The following is a 21,154-nucleotide window of genomic DNA, read 5'->3' as shown; positions in this document are numbered from 1 at the left end:
CCATATTGGTGGAAGAAGAGAGATATTCCTTATAGTCCAGTCAATAGATTTCTAGGCCATTTTGGTTTTATATTTCACTCCTCCATATCACCAATTCACTCTACTAAAGATGATTTAGTCATTATACCTCATGATTAGTGGAAAAAATTATTGGATTCATTGTCCTATATTTCCCTATCCATGCCTTCTCTTGCACCAACTAAGGCTTTTTTATTTTCAATTTATCATCAATTGATGTCTTTGGACAAGTGATATGAAATTGTCAATGTTTCTTCTAATGATCCAATACAATGAACTTTCAAGTTACTAGATTCTCTAAGCATCCCACCTCATCGAGGAGGTGTGCATTCTTATCTCTCCACTTGAGTATTCCTATCATTTCCAACACATATACAAGCGCCTCAACTTGTCAAGGTTGCTTCTACTTTAAACTAAATAAATCCAGTGTTGTTGGAAACTCACCCTAATTTATAGATACAATGCTTATTGTTGATACTAATCACACAATAGCGTGTGTGCTCAATGTGAACTCATCAAATGATGTTCAACCTATGTTGTTATTGATTTAATATTCTTTGTTTGATTGACATCTTTAGGACTTAATAAATAAGTTAGCCACAAATATTCATAACTATTCAAGACTGCATGGAATGTTGAAATGGAGTGAGGTAATATTCAGTTGTTTAAAATGTTCTCCCATTGGTCATAATGAATCCTAAAATACAAAGAACGATATATATTCATATGATTACAATGATGATCCTAGTGATTAACGTCTAATAAGATTGAATATGGCCCTGTCAGACCTTATCAAGTTAAGGGATTATTTTGGATTTTTTAGAATTTGCTTCTATGCTTAAAAGAAATTAAGATAAGAGAAGTGCTCCAAAATCATTATAGACACAAGCCATATTTCCATGTCCCATGCATATAAGTAAACATCAATGTCAACATTAGAATGTTTGATTGGCATATATAGGGATCATCCAATAAAGCACTTTCATGATCTAATTCCCATTGCTTCAAAAGAGTAAATACGTGTTGTGCTAGGAGGACTTCTTCAAGATTAAGAATCATATCAATGCATTTTGTTCATGATTATTTGAGGGATATGATTGGTGACCTTACTGGTGATTTATATAGTCACTCTAGAGTTATGGTAGGTGTAATTTTGTGCCCAAATTTTGGCACACGTGATACCTTTATATGATTATGATGTGATGGTGATGATGATGATAATTAATTTCTACTGAGATTGAAAATGGCCCTGCTGGACCTTAAGAAGTTAAGAGATTATTTTTAATTTTTTAGAAATTATTTATATGCTTGAAATACATTAAGATAAGAGAAGTGCTCCAAAATCATTATAGTCACAAGACATAGTTCCATGTCGCATGCATACAAGTAAACATCAACATCAACATTATAATGTTCAGTTGGCATGTGTAGTGATTGGATAAAAAATACTTTCACAATTTAATGCACATTGCTTCAAAGGAGTGAATATGTGTTATGCCACAAGGACTTGTTTAAGAGTAGGCATCACATCAATGCAATTTGTTCATGATGATTTGAGGGATATGACTATGGACCTTACTAATGATTTCTATAATCGCTCTAGAGCTATACTAGGTGTGAAGTTGTGACCAAAGTCTAGCACACATGATTCTAGTCTATCCTATCTCATGGGTTCTCTAGGTATGCAAATGAAATTAAATCAAGAGGGCCTCACCATGCGCTTTAATGCGTATATTGATGTTCACCCTTACACGCAAAGATTAAGTCAACTCCCACTTAGTTATTGCATCTTGTTGGTTATATTAGAGGTCATTATTGTGTTATTTCAATTAGGAAGGCCTATCATAACAATGAACTAATATAGGAACATAATGTCCCAATAGATGTCTTGGTTATTCCCAAGTTATAGTAGATAGAAGCAAGGGACATCCCAAATGAACAACCTTTATAGTTCATTGGATGTCAAAGAAGTTGTCAAGAGGAAAGATTTCCTTAAATATTGGGTTGCCTTTGATTTATCTACCATGGAAACTCAAATTAAAAATGCTCTTCTCCAAATACTTACTTCAACTATCCCAAATACACGTCATACATGTTTACCAGTTACTTTAAATATTTATATGATTGAAATCTCTCCCTAGGAATATCTAGTACTTGTTGGTGTTGTATTAGTGATTATGCACAACCCTCAAGTAAAAAAACGAGTGACCTTGATGTTGGTGACTTTAGAATCTCTTGGGTATAATTATGACAAATATCACCATATGTGCTTGCACATCATAAAGTGGAGTCTATTATCATAATTTTCATACAATCCATGGATGTGTTAGACAATAAAAATGAGGTGTACTGTACAACAACAATGGTTATGTGCACTTTTGTTAATTTTACATACATTCACCAATTTTTGCACGTGACAATGATAAAAAAAATTACTTTGTACATTATTGGTGAAACAACATTTGCTCAATTATTCACATACATTCTAACACATATGGACCTCCTATGTTGTAAATCACTGTGGATATGTGTTTTGGCCCTTTAAAACACTCACAAAAAAATAATTTCTCTCAAACCCTTGATTGGTATGTCCTCCCTCTTTCCCTTTGAAGAATGACCACCGATTCATTGTTGGCTAATATGTGCAAAACCTTGAAATTGGCCTCCCTTCAAGAGTGCAAGTTCTAAAACCATGTTAAATTTACTAACCTCGGCTATTGACAATTTATTGCCTAGTAAATTCATTGATCTAAATTTATTAACTACAAAGTCATTGAATAAAAGAACTTCTAGTATTTTAACAAGTAAAATAAATCTAAAATAAAAAATGGTGAAAGCAAAATAGACCAATCTCATACACAGTTACATAGAAAATTATGCCCTTTAAATTTTCTCTCCGTTAACATTACAACATATTAATTGTTGCAATTTCTAGAAATAAAACTAAAATTAACAACTTTCCACCCAATAATAACATGAGAGTGATTTTTATAGAAACCCTTGAATGTTAGTAGAATCTTTCCTTTAAAATGGAATTTATGGAATTAATTTTCCACGAAAAATCTAAAAATAAAATTTTGATGTCAAAATTTAGATTAGATGTTTTTAAAGATTTACCTAGTCCTTTTAACCATAAGCATTAACTTATGTATATGTCACTCTCAAATTGAGCAATGAAGCAACAAGTATAAATGTGGTAACTTGAGCACTCAAGCACAACCCTAACCCAATTTGCAATATAATTGGGTTTTGTTATTTCAAAACAATCTCAAAAGAACCTCAACTACCAAATTAACATCATACTACCACTTCCTTACATCACAACACAAACAACACAAACGCAAACTCTATACCATACCTCAAATTTACCCCACATATCTATTTATATATATAATGTTTAAGGGCCCAATTGCTTATTGTTTTCAGTCTTCCACAATTTTTTTTTACATAATGGAATCTATGTATAATATTTATATATGTTTATTTAATATTTTATTAGTATCTTTTTCTTTATCTTACCAAGTTTCTTTTTAAAGTTAATATATATAGAATTATTATTGAGTCTAGAAACTTATTCTACAACCAATATCATATATCATATATAATGATATCTGTCTTTTATTTTTGATAGCATTTAATTATTTTGGGAAAAAGTTATAAATGTCTCGACAAAGTGTTTGGGAACAATTAAATCTCATTATGTTGTATCTAACTGTTTAAACATTATCACTGGGCAGTTTATTTCTAAGTTTTGGTTTATTTTGTTGGGATGCGATACAAGTTTTCTTTTTAATTAAAATATGTTTTTTAATATATAAATGAGATAATCTAAAATTATTATTGTATTTCGTGTATAAATGAGACACTATAAACTAAATGTATTTCATAAATATTATTGTATGTTTTATTGGCTAGCAATAATGCGTTTCATAAGAAGTATTGTAATATTTTATTAACTTAAAATTTGTAAATTGATTTTTATAAAAAAAACAACTAAGAAAACCCAAAAAGTATTGTAATATTTTATTAACTTCAAATTTGTAAATTGATTTTTATAAAAAAAACAACTAAGAAAACCCATAGAATAGTGTAACAAAGCAGTGAACAGGCTAAGAAAACCCATAGAAGAGACTAATTTATTTTTAGGAATAAACTACTAAGAAAACCCATAAAATAGTTAAACAAGGCCGTGACAGGCTAAGAAAACCCAGAGAAGAGACTAATTTATTTTTAGGAATAAACAACTAAGAAAACCCATAGAATAGTTAAACAAGGCCGTGACAGGTAAACCTGCAAACACAGAACTACTATGGCGGCACCAGTACTGTTCGATGCTCCCGCTTTCCGATAGTCCAGAATTGCCTTCAACAAATGCCTGAACGAGAACTCTGGCCACAGAACGGGTGTCACACAGAGGAACGTGAAAGAAGACTGCTATAACAGAAAGTTACTGAGCCTTATCTCCCCGGATGTTCAGATCAATAGCTGCGGCTCTCCACAGTTCGCGGTGTACAGATGACGCTCAATTTCCTCTGCCGTGACTGATGATTGAAGCCCATCAATTTCTTCGGATGCTGCACCATCTTCGTCCTCTTGGCCGTCAAAACCATTGTCAGCGAATTCGTATTTTTCATGAACTGCAATCCTCCTCGTCACAACTTCATGGCAGACATTTTCTACTGCTTTGACGACTTCGTGAGTGGAAGTGTAAGGAGCGAAAATATTAAGAATGACCTTCTCATTGCCTTGGCTCATAGCCATAGCTTTTTCTGCCTCTCTCCTGACGCGCCCGGGAAGAAGGCTCAGCTCTCCCAGTATCTGCACGCGAATTCCATATTCTGTGACCATGCTTTCCTTCTCTATCAGGGCCTCCAGCTTCTTCTGCATCAGATTCATCAGCGTCGCGACCTCCTCTTTCGAGCGCTTGAAATTCTCGATGCTGAATTCGTGTGTACGCATTCAGCATCGAGAATTTCAAGCGCTCGAAAGAGGAGGTCGCGACGCTGATGAATCTGATGCAGGAGAAGCTGGAAGCGCTGATAGAGAAGGAAATGTCACGGCAGAGGAAATGTCACGGCAGGTGAAAGCCCGTTACATAGTTATGCCCCGTTAAAGTTCTTTCAATGACAGCGTTGTATTATGTGATGTTAAAGTTTAAATGCCAAAAAGATGATTGGCTGGACGGTAAAAATGTCAAAAACGATATTTAGTTTGGTTAGTGAAAGCCCGTTCACATAGTTATGCCACGTTAAAGTTCTTTCAATGACAGCTTTGTATTATGTGATGTTAAAGTTTAAATGTCAAAAAGATGATTGGATGGACGGTAAAAATGTCAAACACGATATTTAGTTTGGTTGGTGAAAGCCCGTTTACATAGTTATGCCACGTTAAAGTTCTTTCAATGACAGCGTTTGATGTACCAGCGCAACATTTTATAGACTGTGGTAATTAAAATGATTATGTGATGTTTATATGTTTGATTGAATAATTTGGTTGTGATTACATGTGGGAGGAATGCACTGTGAGATATTTTGGGTTTGTATTATGTGGCATTTAATTACACAATTATGAATGGGTATTTGTTTTGGATTTCGTATTCTCGCTCCTTTCTGTGCCTGGATCTTTCGTTCGTTGTTCATTTTGGTCAGTTGTTGTTGGCTTGCTGAGGGATTGCTCTGTTGTGCTCTGTAAGTTTTGGTAAGCAGCTTTGCTGCGAGTCTTGGGCGCGTCTCTGGTTGTTTCCAGTACTGACTCCTTGTTGTGTGCGTGGTTGCTCTTAAACCTTGGTTCGTTGGCAGTTGTGGTTTGCCTTGTAGCCGCCTAGGTAAGTGATACTTCTGTTGTGGTTTGTTTTCCTTCTGCTGTTGGTTCAATAGGCCGTCGTATTTCAAGTTTTGTGCTGGTATTTCTCGTTCTGGTTGGCAACTTAGTGATTGGCTTGTCTCGAGGCTCAACTCGATGGCATTCTTTCGTCCTCAGCGTAAAACGCAGGGAGTCTTCCTTCTTTGTTTCAATTTGTGATTCTCTTTCCACAGCTTTTGACCTGGTTTGCTCCTTCGTCGCCGCAATTTGTCGGAACTTTGGGTGGAATGTGTGTCTTCGGCTCTCACTGCAAGTTCTAAGGTAAAGTGGATGCAATCTCCATTGATTGTTCTTTCCAGGCTCTGTACTTTCACTTCGGAAACAATATATTTTCTAACACCTGTGTGTCATTCGCTGTGCAGGTATTGAGGGTTTGCGGTTGGAGGTCTCGGCGCTGTATGCCTCGGTCTTGTCCGGTAGGCTCTGCTTCTTTGTATTTTCTTCAGTCCTCGATCTGGTTTCAATTTAGGCTGTCTGGTCGTATGGCTTAATGCTTGTCAGTTGACTCACGTTGTGAGTGATGCTCTATCGTTTTGAGGTCTGGACTTCCACTGTTTCGTTCACTGCCATCTTCCGCATATGGATGCAATTTTCTTTCGAAACCCTCACCTAGGGTTTGTCGTTCCAGGGTCTGCGTGTCTATAGCTGTATATGAATAGGTGTTTGAAACCCTCACCTAGGGTTTGTCGTCCACTATTTGAGCGTTTACGGCTTTATTTTTGTAGTACTACTATATAACTGTTATACACTGGACTTTTCCATTTCGAAAGAAAAATCCTTCAGGAAAATATAATAAGATTTGGTTTGGTTTACCTAAATGACATTTGCTTTTGGTTTACTCTGAATTCGTAGCCTGAACTGCAGTTATGATTCTTCAATATGCTTGTGATGTGGTGTATGAACGTGCACGAACGCTGTAGATACGCTGGCAATTTTATATGACTGTCAATTTAAATGTATGGTGGAAACTTTCGTCCGGCCGTGGGTGCTTGGCCTGTACCGAAACTGTTTGTATCACTCTTGGTCTGTCTTCACTGTTTGCTTCAAATGAATTATAAACCCTCGTATTGTATCTGTTCTTCTGTCTCGTTATGAGAACTGGTTCTTTCTCTCAGGAAACAAGAAAAAGGAATTAAACTCAATAATCTGTATACAGTAGGTTGTCTGTTTAGATATTTTTCAATTGGAAAACACAATAGAATACAATAGAACATACAGATGGACAGAACTTAGTTTCTCTGTTATTGTTATTATTCGAGTGCGAGAGGTACTGAACCCCTTACATGATTTGTCCTGTTACATTTATATGTTTCTTGTTCCAGTTAATGAAACTATATAGTTGCTTTTCAGTTATAGACTTTATAGTTACATGGTTATTAGTCATTCGTTCTATCCTTATGACAAGATTCCTCTTAGACACATTTGTCTTTTTCTTTTTAAAATAATAGGACAATTATTAATCCATGACTTATTAGCAACATACAAACAAATAACCCTGGCTGATCAAACTACCCTTGACTAATTTAGAAATTAAAATAAAAATAAAAATCCTACCTCCTATTCTATCAACAACATAAAGACAAATAAAAAGTCAACTCAACTCTTCGACCTAGCAGAGACCGACACCCGGTCATGGTGCCTGAGCTTGATGCTCCTGCATCAAGCTCTCGGGCAAAAGAAAATCATGACTCCGGTCCATGAAGCTAAATTCTGTTTTTGAGTGTGAACTTTTGTAGTTTCCTAAAAAAATTAGGTTGGGGCAATGAAAATTATGATGGTTATGCTATTTTATGTATGAGACAAAAAAACATTTTGTACTCTTCTGAAAAACACAAATAACTTACTTTATAAGATTGAAGGTAGAGTAGAAAAAAATGATATTTAATTGGGTGAGGGTGAAAATGCATTTGATGTGTTTTAGTTTTTGGATTTGTATTTTAATGATTTTTTTTTTTGGAAATTTAATAGATCTGTGTGGAAATGGACTTGAGCCTCGGATTCTAAGCTGAAATAAACCTAATAAGTAAAGACTATGTGTGGAATGAGAAACTCGATTATGAAAGTGTCCTCCTCGTCGATCCTCCTTTGAGACAAGCCATCTAACCAAAAATTGCCCAAAAGCCTCCCAGAAAAATTCTGCTAGAAAAAACCAAACTTTAAATATATATATATATATATATATATATATATAATTTTTTATAATTAATTTTATTAAAACATATCTTTAATATAATAATAATTCATGTTAAATTGAAAATATAGAGAAAAACTATAATCATGAAAAATGGAGAAATAGAAAAAATTAAAGAATTAAAAATTAGATAAAAATAAATAAAACTAAAACAAAAAATTATTAAACAACTCACAATAATACCTCAACTAGTCACCTTACAAATATATAAATTTATATAATAAGAAAAACAGAATTCTTAATGTTAAACTATAGATAAAGGACAATTTTTTTAAACCATTTAATTTATTACTCTATCTTCATAAATTAGTGTTTTCTTTAATTTATTAATACTCCATAAACTTAAGCATACTATATGAGTCTCAACCTAAAGTTTTAGATTTAATTATTCATAGTTTTAGATTTAATTATTCATCATGTGCAATTTCACACTGTGAGTGAAAAAAGATATGGAATTTTTCTAACACATCCAAAGACCCACTATGTATGAGTATGCTTTTATCTTGGAACCTCAGTATTATAGAGCATTCTATGCTTATTTTTGGAGTCTCATTATAATCTTTTAGTAATTTGATTCTTTATCTTAGCCTCATCATAATCTCCTAATATTCTAAATTTTATATAATTTGATTATTTATTTTAGAGTATCACATTGTAAAAATATTATTTTTTTTATTTTATTTTTTACTATTTTATCTAAATAAACTATGACAAATATTTATATCTAAAATATAATTAATTTTTTAATTCATTTATCAAATTATTCGTTCACCATTATAAAAATTTAAAATTTAAATAAACACTCAATAGTAAATTTTATAAAGATGGTTATAAATAAATATCCATCAAATTTAATCGGGATAATTTTATAGTGATGGATACACATAAATATCCATCAAATTTAAGCAGTCTCCAAAATATCTTCAGCTCATCGTGTGACGTTTTATGAATGTTCTATTTGATTTTAATAGGAGGCAAAGGGATCTGCAAATGTCAAAAAGATGGTTGGAATGTCAAAAACGATAGTTAGTTTGGTTGGTGAAAGCCCGTTCACATAGTTGTGCCACGTTAAAGTTCTTTCAATGACAGCTTTGTATTATGTGATGTTAAAGTTTAAATGTCAAAAAGATGATTGGATGGACGGTAAAATATAATTCTCATTGCTTCAAAATAGTAAATATGTGTTGTGCTAAGGAGGACTTCTTCAAGATTAAGAACATATCAATGCACTTTGTTTATGATGATTTGAGGGATATAATTGGTAACTTTACTCCTGATTTATATAGTTTTTCTAGAGTTATGGTAGGTGTAATTTTGTGTTCAAATTTTGGCACAAGTGATATTTTTATATGATTATGATGTGATGGTGATGATGATGATAATTAATTTTTACTAAGATTGAAAATGGCTTTGCTGGACCTTAAGAAGTTAAGAGATTATTTTTAATTTTTTAGAAATTATTTACATGCTTGAAATACATTAAGATATTAGAAGTGCTCCAAAATCATTATAGTCACAAGACATAATTCCATGTCGCATGCATACAAGTAAACATCAACATTATAATGTTCAGTTGGCATGTGTAAGGATTGGATAAACAATACTTTCACAATTTAATGCCCATTGCTTCAAAGGAGTGAATATGTGTTGTGCTACAAGGACTTGTTTAAGAGTAGGCATCACATCAATGCAATTTGTTCATGAGGATTTGAGGGATATGACTATGGACCTTACTAATGATTTCTATAATCACTCTAGAGCTATACTAGGTGTGAAGTTGTGACCAAATTCTGGCACACGTGATTCTAGTCTATCCTATCTCATGGGTTCTCTAGGTATGAAAATGAAATTAAATCAAGAGGGCCTCCCCATGCGCTTTAATGCATATATTGATGTTTACCCTTACACGCAAAGATTAAGTCAACTCCCACTTAGTTATTGCATCTTCTTGGTTATAGAAGGCCTATCATAACAATGAACTAATATAGGAACATAATGTCCCAATAGATGTCTTGGTTATTCCCAAGTTATAGTAGATAGAAGCAAGGGACATCCCAAACGAACAACCTTTATAATTCATTGGATGTCAAAGAAGTTGTCAGGAGGAAAGATTTCCTTAAATATTGGGTTGCCTTTGATTTATCTGTCATGAAAACTCAAATTAAAAATGCTCTTCTCCAAATACTTACTTCAACTATCCCAAATACATGCCATACATGTTTACGAGTTACTTTAAATATATATATGAAAGATTTCCTTAAATATTGGGTTGCCTTTGATTTATCTGTCATGAAAACTCAAATTAAAAATGCTCTTCTCCAAATACTTACTTCAACTATCCCAAATACACGCCATACATGTTTACCAGTTACTTTAAATATATATGAATCTCTCCCTAAGAATATCTAGTACTTGTTGGTGTTGTATTAGTGATTAGTGTATTAGTGTTGTATTAGTGATTATGTCGAATGGTCATTCTAGACTCAAAATATAAAACAGTAAAAATATATTATTAGAATGATTATTATATATTCCATCTAGCTTGGAGATACCATGAACTAAATGCATTTGATAAATATTATTGTATGTTTAATTGGCTAATAATAATGCATTTCATAAATAGCATTGTAATATTTTATTGACTTAAAATTTGATACTAGCAATCTCTCACTAAACAAGAGAATAATTTATTTTTAGGAGACACTATAAACTAAATGTATTTCATAAATATTATCTATGTTTTGTTTTATTGGCTAGCAATAATGCATTTCATAAATAATATTGTAATATTTTATTAACTTAAAATTTGTAAATTGATTTTTATAAAAAAACAACTAAGAAGACCCATAGAATATTTTAACAAAGCAGTGACAGGCTAAGAAAACCCACAGAAGAGACTAATTTATTTTTAGGAAAAAACAACTAAGAAAACACATGAAATAGTTTAACAAAGCAGTGACAGGATAAGAAAACCCATAGAAGAGACTAATTTAATTTTAGGAAAAAACCACTAAGAAGACCCATAAAATAGTTAAACATGGCCGTGACAGGCTAAGAAAACCCAGAGAAGAGACTAATTTATTTTTAGGAATAAAGAACTAAAAAAACTCATAGAATAGTTAAACAAGGCCGTGACAGGTAAACCTGCAAACACAGAACTACTATGGCGGCACCAGTACTGTTCGATGCTCCCGCATTCTGCATCATACTGATGCATTGCGCGAGATCAGTCTTTCTAGCTGTCTTCTCTTCTGCTGGATCAAAGGATACGCTTTCTGATAGTCCAGAATGGCCTTCAACAAATGCCTGAACGAGAACTCTGGCCACAGAACGGGTGTCACACAGAGGAACGTGAAAGAAGACTGCCATAACAGAAAGTTACTGAGCCTTATCTCCCCAGATGTTCGGATCAATAGCTGCGGCTCTCCACAGTTCGCGGTATACAGATGACGCTCAATTTCCTCTGCCGTGACTGATGATTGAAGCCCATCAATTTCTTCGCATGCTGCACCATCTTCGTCGCTTTGGCTGTGAAAACCATTGTCAGCGAATTCGTATTTTTCATGAACTTCAATGCTCCTGCTCACAGCTTCATGGCAGACATTTTCTACTGCTTTGACGATTTCGTGAGTGGAAGTGTAAGGAGCGAAAATATTAAGAATGACTTTCTCATTGCCTTGGCTCATAGCCATAGCTTTTTCTGCCGCTCTCCTGACGCGCTCGGGAAGAAGGCTCAGCTCTCCCAGTATCTGCACGCGAATTCCATATTGTGTGACCATGCTTTCCTTCTCTATCAGCGCTTCCAGCTTCTCCTGCATCAGATTCATCAGCGTCGCCACCTCCTCTTTCGAGCGCTTGAAATTCTCGATGCTGAATGCGTACACGCTCACGCATTTGATGCCTAAATCATAGCAATCCCTCAAGGTATGCATGAGGGTCTCGTATCCGAATTGATGGCGATGGGCTGCGTATCTTCAATTGCCGTCCATGATGAGCGCATATGACCCAGATAAACCATCTCCTTAACACTTCGTATATCGCGTTTGCACTCGAGGCGATGCCTCTTGCAACAATGGATAGCAGGGCGGCCACTTCCATCTTGAAACCCTAACACTGCAATTTCTTTCGCTACGCCTTTTTACAAAGACTGCACCCTCTACCGCACATAGAATTTGTTGTAATTCGTTCCCAATGGGGGGTATAAATGTGACGGTCACTCCATGACGGGTTTGACGAAATTTCTTTCAAAAACTGTATCTTGTATAAATTTGGCGAGCTTCCTACTCCAACTACCATTCTTTAAATATATTACCATTTACATGCGTTACCTAATTTTTTTTTGCTAAATATATAATTTAATATTTAAAAATGTGTGTATTTTAATAAAAATTTATAAGTTCTAATAAAGTGATCCAATTTAATTTTATTATAGTGTATGTTGAAAAGAAACAATTAATTTTAATTTTCAAACAAACTAAAATATTATAACAAAATTTTGGAAATAGTTATTTGGCTAAAATAAATAAATAAGAAAAGTCAAATTTATATTAATAATTAAACAAAATAATTAGTAATATAATTTAATAAAACTAAAAAATAATAAAGCTAGATTATATCACAAAAATAAACTAATTAATAAAATATGATTAATTGCTGGTGGTGGTGGTTAATGTCTATTGAGACCAAATTTTGGTCTATTGGACCAAAAAAACAAATTATTTTGTTTGATTTATAATTTTATTCCTATGCTCAAAAAGCTTGGAGAGAAGCCTCGTGAGCTCACTATAATTTTGACATCCTAAAAGGTTAGGAAGGTTATTATTGCGACAAAGATTATAAAACTAAGATCTAATGTGGTTGTACGCGGGGCACTCTAAAAGGAAGTGGTTTTCATCCTCGATGTTCCTATTCGCATAGAGATATTAATATTGTTTATATTAACATATACACAAACATATATATATATATATATATATATATATATATATAATTTTTTATAATTAAGTTTATTAAAATATATTTTTAATATAATAATAATTCATGTTAAATTCAAATAGAAAAAATGGAGAAATAGAAAAAATTAAACAATTAAAAATTAGATAAAAAATAAATAAAACTAAAACAAAAAATTACTAAACAACTCATAATAATACTTCAACTAGTCACCTTACAAATATATAAATTTATATAATAAGAAAAACATAATTCCTAATGTTAAACTATGGATAAAGGACAATTTTTTTTCAAACTATTTAATTTATTACTCTATCTTCATAAATTAGCGTTTTCTTTAATTTATTAATACTCCATAAACTTAAGCATACTATATGAGTCTCAACTTAAAGTTTTAGATTTAATTATTCATCATGTGCAATTTCACACTGTGAGTGAAAAAGATATGGACTTTTTCTAACACATCCAAAGACCCACTATGGATGAGTATGTTTTTATCTTGGAACCTCAATATTATAGAGCATTCTATGTTTATTTTGGAGTCGCATTATAATCTTTTATATTATAGGTTTTGTATAATTTGATTCTTTATCTTAGTCTCATCATAATTTCCTAATATTCTAAATTTTATATAATTTGATTATTTATCTTAGAGTATCACATTGTAAAAATATTAATTTTTTTATTTTATTTTTTACTATTTTATTTAAATAAACTATGGCAAATATTTATATCTAAAATATAATTATTTTTTTAATTCATTCACCATTTTAAAAATTTAAAATTTAAATAAACACTCAATAGTAAATTTTATAAAGATGGTTATAAATAAATATCCATCAAATTTAATCGGGATAATTTCATAATGATTGATACACATAAATATCCATCAAATTTAAGCCTCTCCAAAATATCTTCAGCTATTTTAATAGTTTTCTTTGATCATGGAGTTTATGGTTTTAGAAAAATTCAATGATGCAAATTTCTCTTCATCGAAAGTAAAAATTCAAATGCAATTAATGAAGAAAAATCTGTGGGGCATAGTGAATGGTTCAGAAGTAGCACCTAAAGATGCTAAACGGTTAATTGAATGGAAAAATAGAGATGACAAAGCTAAGTCCATTATTGGACTTGCTTTTTCAGATTTGCAATTACATCTTGTAGATCTCACTAAACCATCTAAGGAAATATGGGAACATTTGACTCAACTATTTGGTGTAAAAGCTACAAATGCAAAATTTTCCATAAAATTACAATTATTTACACTGAAAATGAATGAAGAGACATCTATGTCCACTCATGTAAACAATTTAATATCTCTTATAAGATAATTAGCTGAAGCAGGTGCCAAGGTGGAGGATGAAAATGCTAAAGAAATATTACTAAATAGTCTTCCTTCAAGATATAGTAATGTTGTCTTCTCTTTGAGTCAAATGTCTTCACAAAAATTGCATGAGACAATTGCAACACTTCTTGCAGGGGAAAAGAGACCAAAACCAAAGGATACGGAAGAGAAATCTCCAATAGAAAACACATTGTTTACAAAGACAAGGATGAAAAAGAAAATTACAAAGAAAAGTGAAATTGAATGCTACTATTGCAGGAAAATTGGGCATACGGTGTGGAATTATAGAAGTCATGCCAGTGATCTGTTAAAAGGGAAAGAATCAGAAAATATAGCCACAGATGAATATCCATTGAATTCTAATGATGAATTCAATGAAGATTTTGAACCTCTTAAACTTTTTTAGAACAACTCAGTGAAAAGGCTCAACATGGATGGTTGTCTAGATAGTACGGTAGTTGCGGATCTTGGGAAGAATCCCTCATTCGTTGAAGACGTGGGAGTGCTCTTCTAGTGAGGTTATGTGACTGCTTGGGACACTGTTCAGTAATTGACTTCGGGAGGTCCTTGATTCAGGAGTTCAAGGGTTGAACTCAGGTATCCAACTTGCTAACTACAACTTTACGAGGGTTATGAGGCAACTTGATGGAGTTTATACTGATAAGTTGTAAACCAGTGAGTTAAAGAATGACTGTGTATTTTTTTGTTTGTGGATGATTTCAATAAATTTATGTAATGTAAGCATTAGAAGGGGATGTTGGAGTTAATGCTTACATCCTATATTTGAGATGTTGGTTTGAGATGGCTGAGAGATTCTCTCAACCTTTCTTTCTAAGTTAGGAATAAATTAGATTTGAGAAACTCTATATATTAGAGTAATATCTAAATGTAAAGTGTGTGTCTTGAACGCATACACCTTTGTGTGAAAATATGAGTGCTTTGAGCGATTCTTAACGGATTTTAATCTATTCCCCTTTTTTTTTTTTAATTTACCATAAATAATTATTTTATTGAACAAAACTAAATGTTGCATCTAAATATTTTAATCCAAGTGAAGGATAATTATTGCTTATTGTATTTTTAATAACTTAGAATTCACAAGAATAATTATAAATTATCGTAATTAATTAACTCAAATAAATATCGTATTATAATTATATTGAATCAGCCCATCGCACTTGTATCACATTACCTTTGTCAATAGCGCTCCACCTTCAATAGGGGACAAAAGCTTGCAAGTTGCAGAATTCGATATGAAATCCCACATCATGAAAATTATGTGATTAGACAGCGTTTTATGAATGTTACATTTGATTTTAATACGAGGCAAAGGGATCTGGAAATGTCAATAAGATGATTGATGGACGGAAAAAATGTGAAAAACGATATTATGTGATGTTAAAGTTTTTTTTCCATGTGAGAACATAAAGGTTCACATAGTTATGCCACGTTAAAGTTCTTTCAATGACAGCTTTGTATTATGTGATGTTAAAGTTTTTTTTCATGTGAGAACATAAAGGTGTTTTGCTTTTTTTTTTTTTTAATATTTTAAGTTATTTAATTATTTTATTTTTTAATTTAATATAATTAATTTATTAATTTTATATATATATATATATATATATAATTAAAGTTTGATATAAAGATGTTAGGAAAATTACTCACAAAAGAAAGATAATATTAAAATTATCTATTAAAAATTAAGATATGGTAAAATATTTGATGATGGTGATGGTTGTAATGCTTTACTTAATCTTATCATGTTAATTTTTATTAGTGCTTAATTGACTTATAATTATCAAGAAATATTGGTATATACTTATATTGTAATTTTATTTTACTGATATCAATTTTATTATTGTTATTATTCAATTCCCAACTTGTTTCTCAAATTTAATTTTGGATAGAATATGTTCTCCTCCAATTTATTCCAAATTAAATATCCATATCTCAAATAGTTTTGAGAAGATATGGTTTTCTCCAATTTATTCCAAATCTACTTGGTAGAAGATATGGCCTTCCCCAATTTAATTCTAAATTTAGTAATCATATTTTATTCCCAAAATGTCTTCTCAAATCTACTTTGAATAAGATATGGTAAGAAAAGTCAAGAATACTAAATAAAAGGATGAGGGGTAGTCATGACATTAATGATAGGTGGTTGAGGTGGATGGAAGGAAGATACATAAAAAGAGGAGGATGATGAGAGGAGGGGGGAGATCCTTGGTCTTGGTTTTGGTTTGGAGGATTTTGTTTTGGGGGAGGGATGTAGAGAAAGAGAAGGGACAGAATATAGAGATAAATGAGAGAATACAAACTTGGATCTGGAGAGTGTTTGTTTAACTTGGACACACTAAACCTGGAGAGTGTTTGTTTAACTTGGACACACTAAACCTGGTTGGACTTGGGCTCGGAGGGCTAAGAACTTCCACAGGTTCCCTAGTTGGCTAGGAGGTAAATTCAGTTGCGTAGTCGAGAGGAGCATCCAACAGAGTTGGGAGCATCTTAACCAAGCTATCGAAACATGTATTCTTTCGTTGATTGATTACTTATGCAAATGGTTGCAATGAAATTTTTACTTGTTTAATATGTTGTAAATAAATTTTAATTGTATTGTCATCAAATAAATTTTGAGTTATAAATAAATTATTACCATTTTTATTGAGTTTAAATTAAATAAATTTAGTTTGTAGTTAGAGGACCCTATGATGGATTCTCACATATGGTATCAGAGCCTAGGTTCAAAATCTGGACCTTGAAACCAACCTACTAGCAAAAAAAACACAACAAACAACATTGCAAACAAATTTAATTATATTAAAAACCAAAATAAATTGAATTATTAAATTATTAAATGACATTGACCATAAATTTAAATGATGGAAAAATAATATTTTCCATATTTTCATCAAAATCAATATATAGCATATGACATTGACCTTAATTTTAAATGATGGAAAAAAATATTTTCCATATTTTCATCAAAATCAATATATAGCATACTTATATATATATATATATATATAATAGGAAAAATGTCACGTTTACTTTTTCCGTGCAATTTGTAAAGAGCAGAATTTTACTATTGCTAGATGTAACCATGATGTAAAAAAAAATTATTATAAATATAACCATCAACATTTTGAAAAAAATTAAAATCTATTGAAAAAAATAAAAAATAAAAAATTATTATCAAAAAACAATGTCGTTAACCAAAGAAAGTAACGTTGGTCACCATGGTTCTACGCACGGAAACAAAGCTGTTGTTGCTTCCACCTCATAGGCAAACACTGACCGCCTGGTACTTAGAACAACATTAGACAACACTCCCAATACTTTTTCTCTATGTGGTTTCTTTTTATTGGTTGCTTCATCAATAGCATTATGACCACGAGTGTGATCAACATAGCCATGGAAGTATTTTAAATCTACCGATCTCTGCCCTAGGTCCCTGCTCTTGCACTGCTACAGGCGGCTCCTTGCAGTGGGCACTCCAAGGTTCCAGTCCCTATTGAATTTCATCTCTTCTACAGTGGTGGAATGTTGAGCTTGACCCCTCTAGACCTTACCTTAAAACTTAATACAAGATTCACTTTGCATTGAAAATGCCTAAATTCAAGGCCAAGAAAATATCTACCTACTGCTCAAAATAGTGCGAGAATTAATGGACGCATTGTATATTGATTAACATAGTAATGTGAAATTTAATTTTATTTGCCCACCATGCAAGCATAAACAATTAACGAGGCATGAAGTAAATAATTTTAGAAAGTGAAAATTTGGACTAATATTCCTTCTTTGAAGTTTTTTTTTCAATTAGACTTCAAGTTTATATATATATGTCATTAAAATAAGTATATTATTTCATTATAGCAAAAAAAAACATGATTAAAATAAAGAAAATATATTGTTCTATGGAAATTGATATTAAAAACAGAAAAAAAAAAAGAGGAAAGAAGACAAAAGGGATAAAAGATACAAACACTAAAATGAGTAAGTATGAGAAGAAAATTGTAATTAACAAATGGAATGAAAATCTTTTATGACTTTATTTTTTGCTCTTTTCAAAATAAATCCTATCCAAGGAAGTAGAAGTAGAGCTTGAAATGAGAGATGCATACTTCAAGCGTTCCTTACCATTTAAGAAGCTTGCATTTGTCTGCAACACAACAAGAACAATATGTATTTATGATAAGTTTAATCTCCTCGCTTATTGTTTCCCCAGGGTGCGCATGTATGTATGATAAGTTTAATCTCCTTGCCTAGTGTTCTATATATGTATGGTGAGTTGGAGCTTTTGGACATGCATAAATAGTAATGTCAAAATCTCGTTCCGTGAAAACAATTATACCTCAACCATCAAAACATGATTAATTCATTCTAAAACCCAACCACATTATATAGCCTATATTAAATGTCTCCCTATGTACTATATTTTTTCTGAGGTGAAAACTATAACGTTAGGACAACAATGCGGAAACTAGCTTGTTAGTATAAAAATTACTCACATTTTTTTGTAACAGGATATTTTCTATATGGCAATTAGATTTTCTTTCAAATTAATCATGTTCAAAATGATAAACTGACCCACCAATGAGAATTAAATAGTTGAAATCAATAAAAATTAAATAGTTGAAATAATTTTCTCTGGGACATTTTTTACACTTAGATAACTAAATATGTTTACCAAGAGTTACTGCCCACCATAAATTACACAATTCACTACATAAATTTACATAGGAGTTTACTGAGGTTAGTGCCCACCAAAAGTACACTTAGATAGCTAAATATCTTTACCAAGAGTTACTGCCCACCATAAATTACGCAATTCACTACATAAATTTACATAGGAGTTTACCGAGGTTAGTGCCCACCAAAATTTATGCAAATTGTGGCAGAACCTTTAGATAGAAGAATTATTGACTTAGTAAACAAATATAACTTATATATGTATACAAGAAAGTTGTAATTTCCTATAGAGTTAAGTCCCTTTAATAAAATCGAGATTATTTCTTAAAAATTTAGATTAACATTAATACAAATAAATATTATTTTGCAGAAAATATATTTTCTTATAGCCATATTATTTCATATAATGACAAGATTTAGTGAGAATGTTGACCTTTTAAGTTGCATTAAAACAAGTTGTTTATTTATTAATAATATTCAATAATATAAATGAATTTAAGTGAAATTTTTACGAGTTACTCACATTATGCTTGATGCCATGCATATTTCTAAACTTTATTTTAGATGCAACTTCTTGAAATTTTCTTGAGACACAATAGAGTTATATTAGATATTGTCATAGTATTAATATGCATATGTTTACAAAACAAAAATCCAACATATTCAGATTAAAGTTTCAAAGGTGAACACCAATTGATTAGCACATTAGAACCTCCTTTAAGACAATATATAATATTGAAATATTAAAACATGTAGCACTAGCCATCTATATATATCATTGGGATAGTAAATACCTAACAATAATGTCAGCGTTGAGTTGATTGAGGCCATTAGACACCTACTTTGAAAACATAAGAATAATATATATATATATATATATATATATATATATATATATATATGACAATCTAGCATTATCGATGGAATTTCAAGAGGACACCTAGTTATAATAATGTGATTAAAAATGGTAAGTTAATGTTTGTGTGAATCCTCAAAATATATAATATGGATTTAGGATGATTGTTTAAGGATATCTAAAGATATTTGAGGGTGACTAGTAGTGTGTCATAGCACTTGCTTAGATAGAAATGGGAGAGGTGGTAGATCCACGACTATCTTCTCAATATTAGAAATACTCGTTTACAAGCATAACAAAAGGAAAACTTACACCTATCATTATGCAAAACATGTGTGAGCCAAGTAAGAATTGATAAGGCCCTAAGTCATGCTAATAAGTCTCGTGTATCATACAGATATTTGAACAATTCAAAATGGTGAGGACGCGAAGAAACCAAGGTCAAGGAGGGTCATCACAAGGACCTCCTACAAATAACCCATTTCATAACCTGGAGTTGGCTCTCGTCTTGCGTTCCCTAAAAGCAATTAAGGAGACTTTAAGAGGGAACCAAACAATTGAAGTGGAAGTAGAGCACCCTCCATGAGGGTTGGGAAATCTCGAGGGATCAAGAGACTCTGATAGATGACCTCCAATCAAGGACGTTACTATGCAGCTCCAAAATATTAAGCTCCAAGAGTTTGTTGGAGGTCGTGCCAGCGAACGTGCAAAAGCCTGGTTATAAGGAATAATAAGGTGCTTCACACTAAGATATTATGCTTCCAATTCAAAGGCTAAAATAGTGATATTCCAACTCAGATATAATGCTCTGAATTGGTGGGGTAACTTAGAGCGTCAACTACACCTCACTCTGGACACAGTTACTTGGGAGTTATTTGAGGAGAGATTCTGGAAAAAGTACCTACCAGCATAGTATGAAGAACAACAGGTAGGAGCCTTCCATGCTTTGGTACAGGGAAATCATACGGTAGAAGAATATGAGATTAGATTCATGGAATTGGTAAAGTATGTCTCCTACATGGATATTGATCAGTGCCAAGAAGATCGTTTCATTTATGGATTGAACCCTAAGATTAGGGCAATGGTGCAGATGTGGAAACCATCCTCAGTTGCAAAAGTTATGGAACATGCTCGTTATGTTGAAGAGAACTCAGACTTAAAGGGTGGAAACAAAACCATTTTTCCACAACAAACAAGGTTTATGGGGAAGGCCCCTCGTACCTTCTCTAGTGAGGGAGTT

At 32.1% G+C, this 21,154-nt stretch overlaps 1 protein-coding gene and 1 pseudogene across 1 annotated transcript; both read right to left on the bottom strand.

The window, feature by feature from the left end:
- Nucleotides 1-4,132: 4,132 nt before the first annotated feature.
- On the bottom strand, nucleotides 4,133-4,988 carry LOC149241759 (dehydrodolichyl diphosphate synthase CPT3-like). The gene has a single exon (XM_089367584.1). It carries the CDS (start codon nucleotides 4,975-4,977, stop codon nucleotides 4,492-4,494), a length of 486 nt encoding a protein of 161 aa, XP_089223710.1. The 5' UTR covers nucleotides 4,978-4,988; the 3' UTR covers nucleotides 4,133-4,491.
- Nucleotides 4,989-11,189: 6,201 nt separating this feature from the next.
- On the bottom strand, nucleotides 11,190-12,367 carry LOC149241758 (dehydrodolichyl diphosphate synthase 6 pseudogene; annotated as a pseudogene).
- Nucleotides 12,368-21,154: the final 8,787 nt, after the last annotated feature.

This window comes from Pinus tabuliformis, chromosome 8 (assembly GCF_031772625.1).
Source record: "Pinus tabuliformis cultivar Carrire ecotype Pingquan chromosome 8, CPIR1, whole genome shotgun sequence".
NCBI classification, from domain to species: Eukaryota; Viridiplantae; Streptophyta; class Pinopsida; order Pinales; family Pinaceae; genus Pinus; species Pinus tabuliformis.
This window is presented reverse-complemented; position numbering and strand designations above follow the sequence as displayed.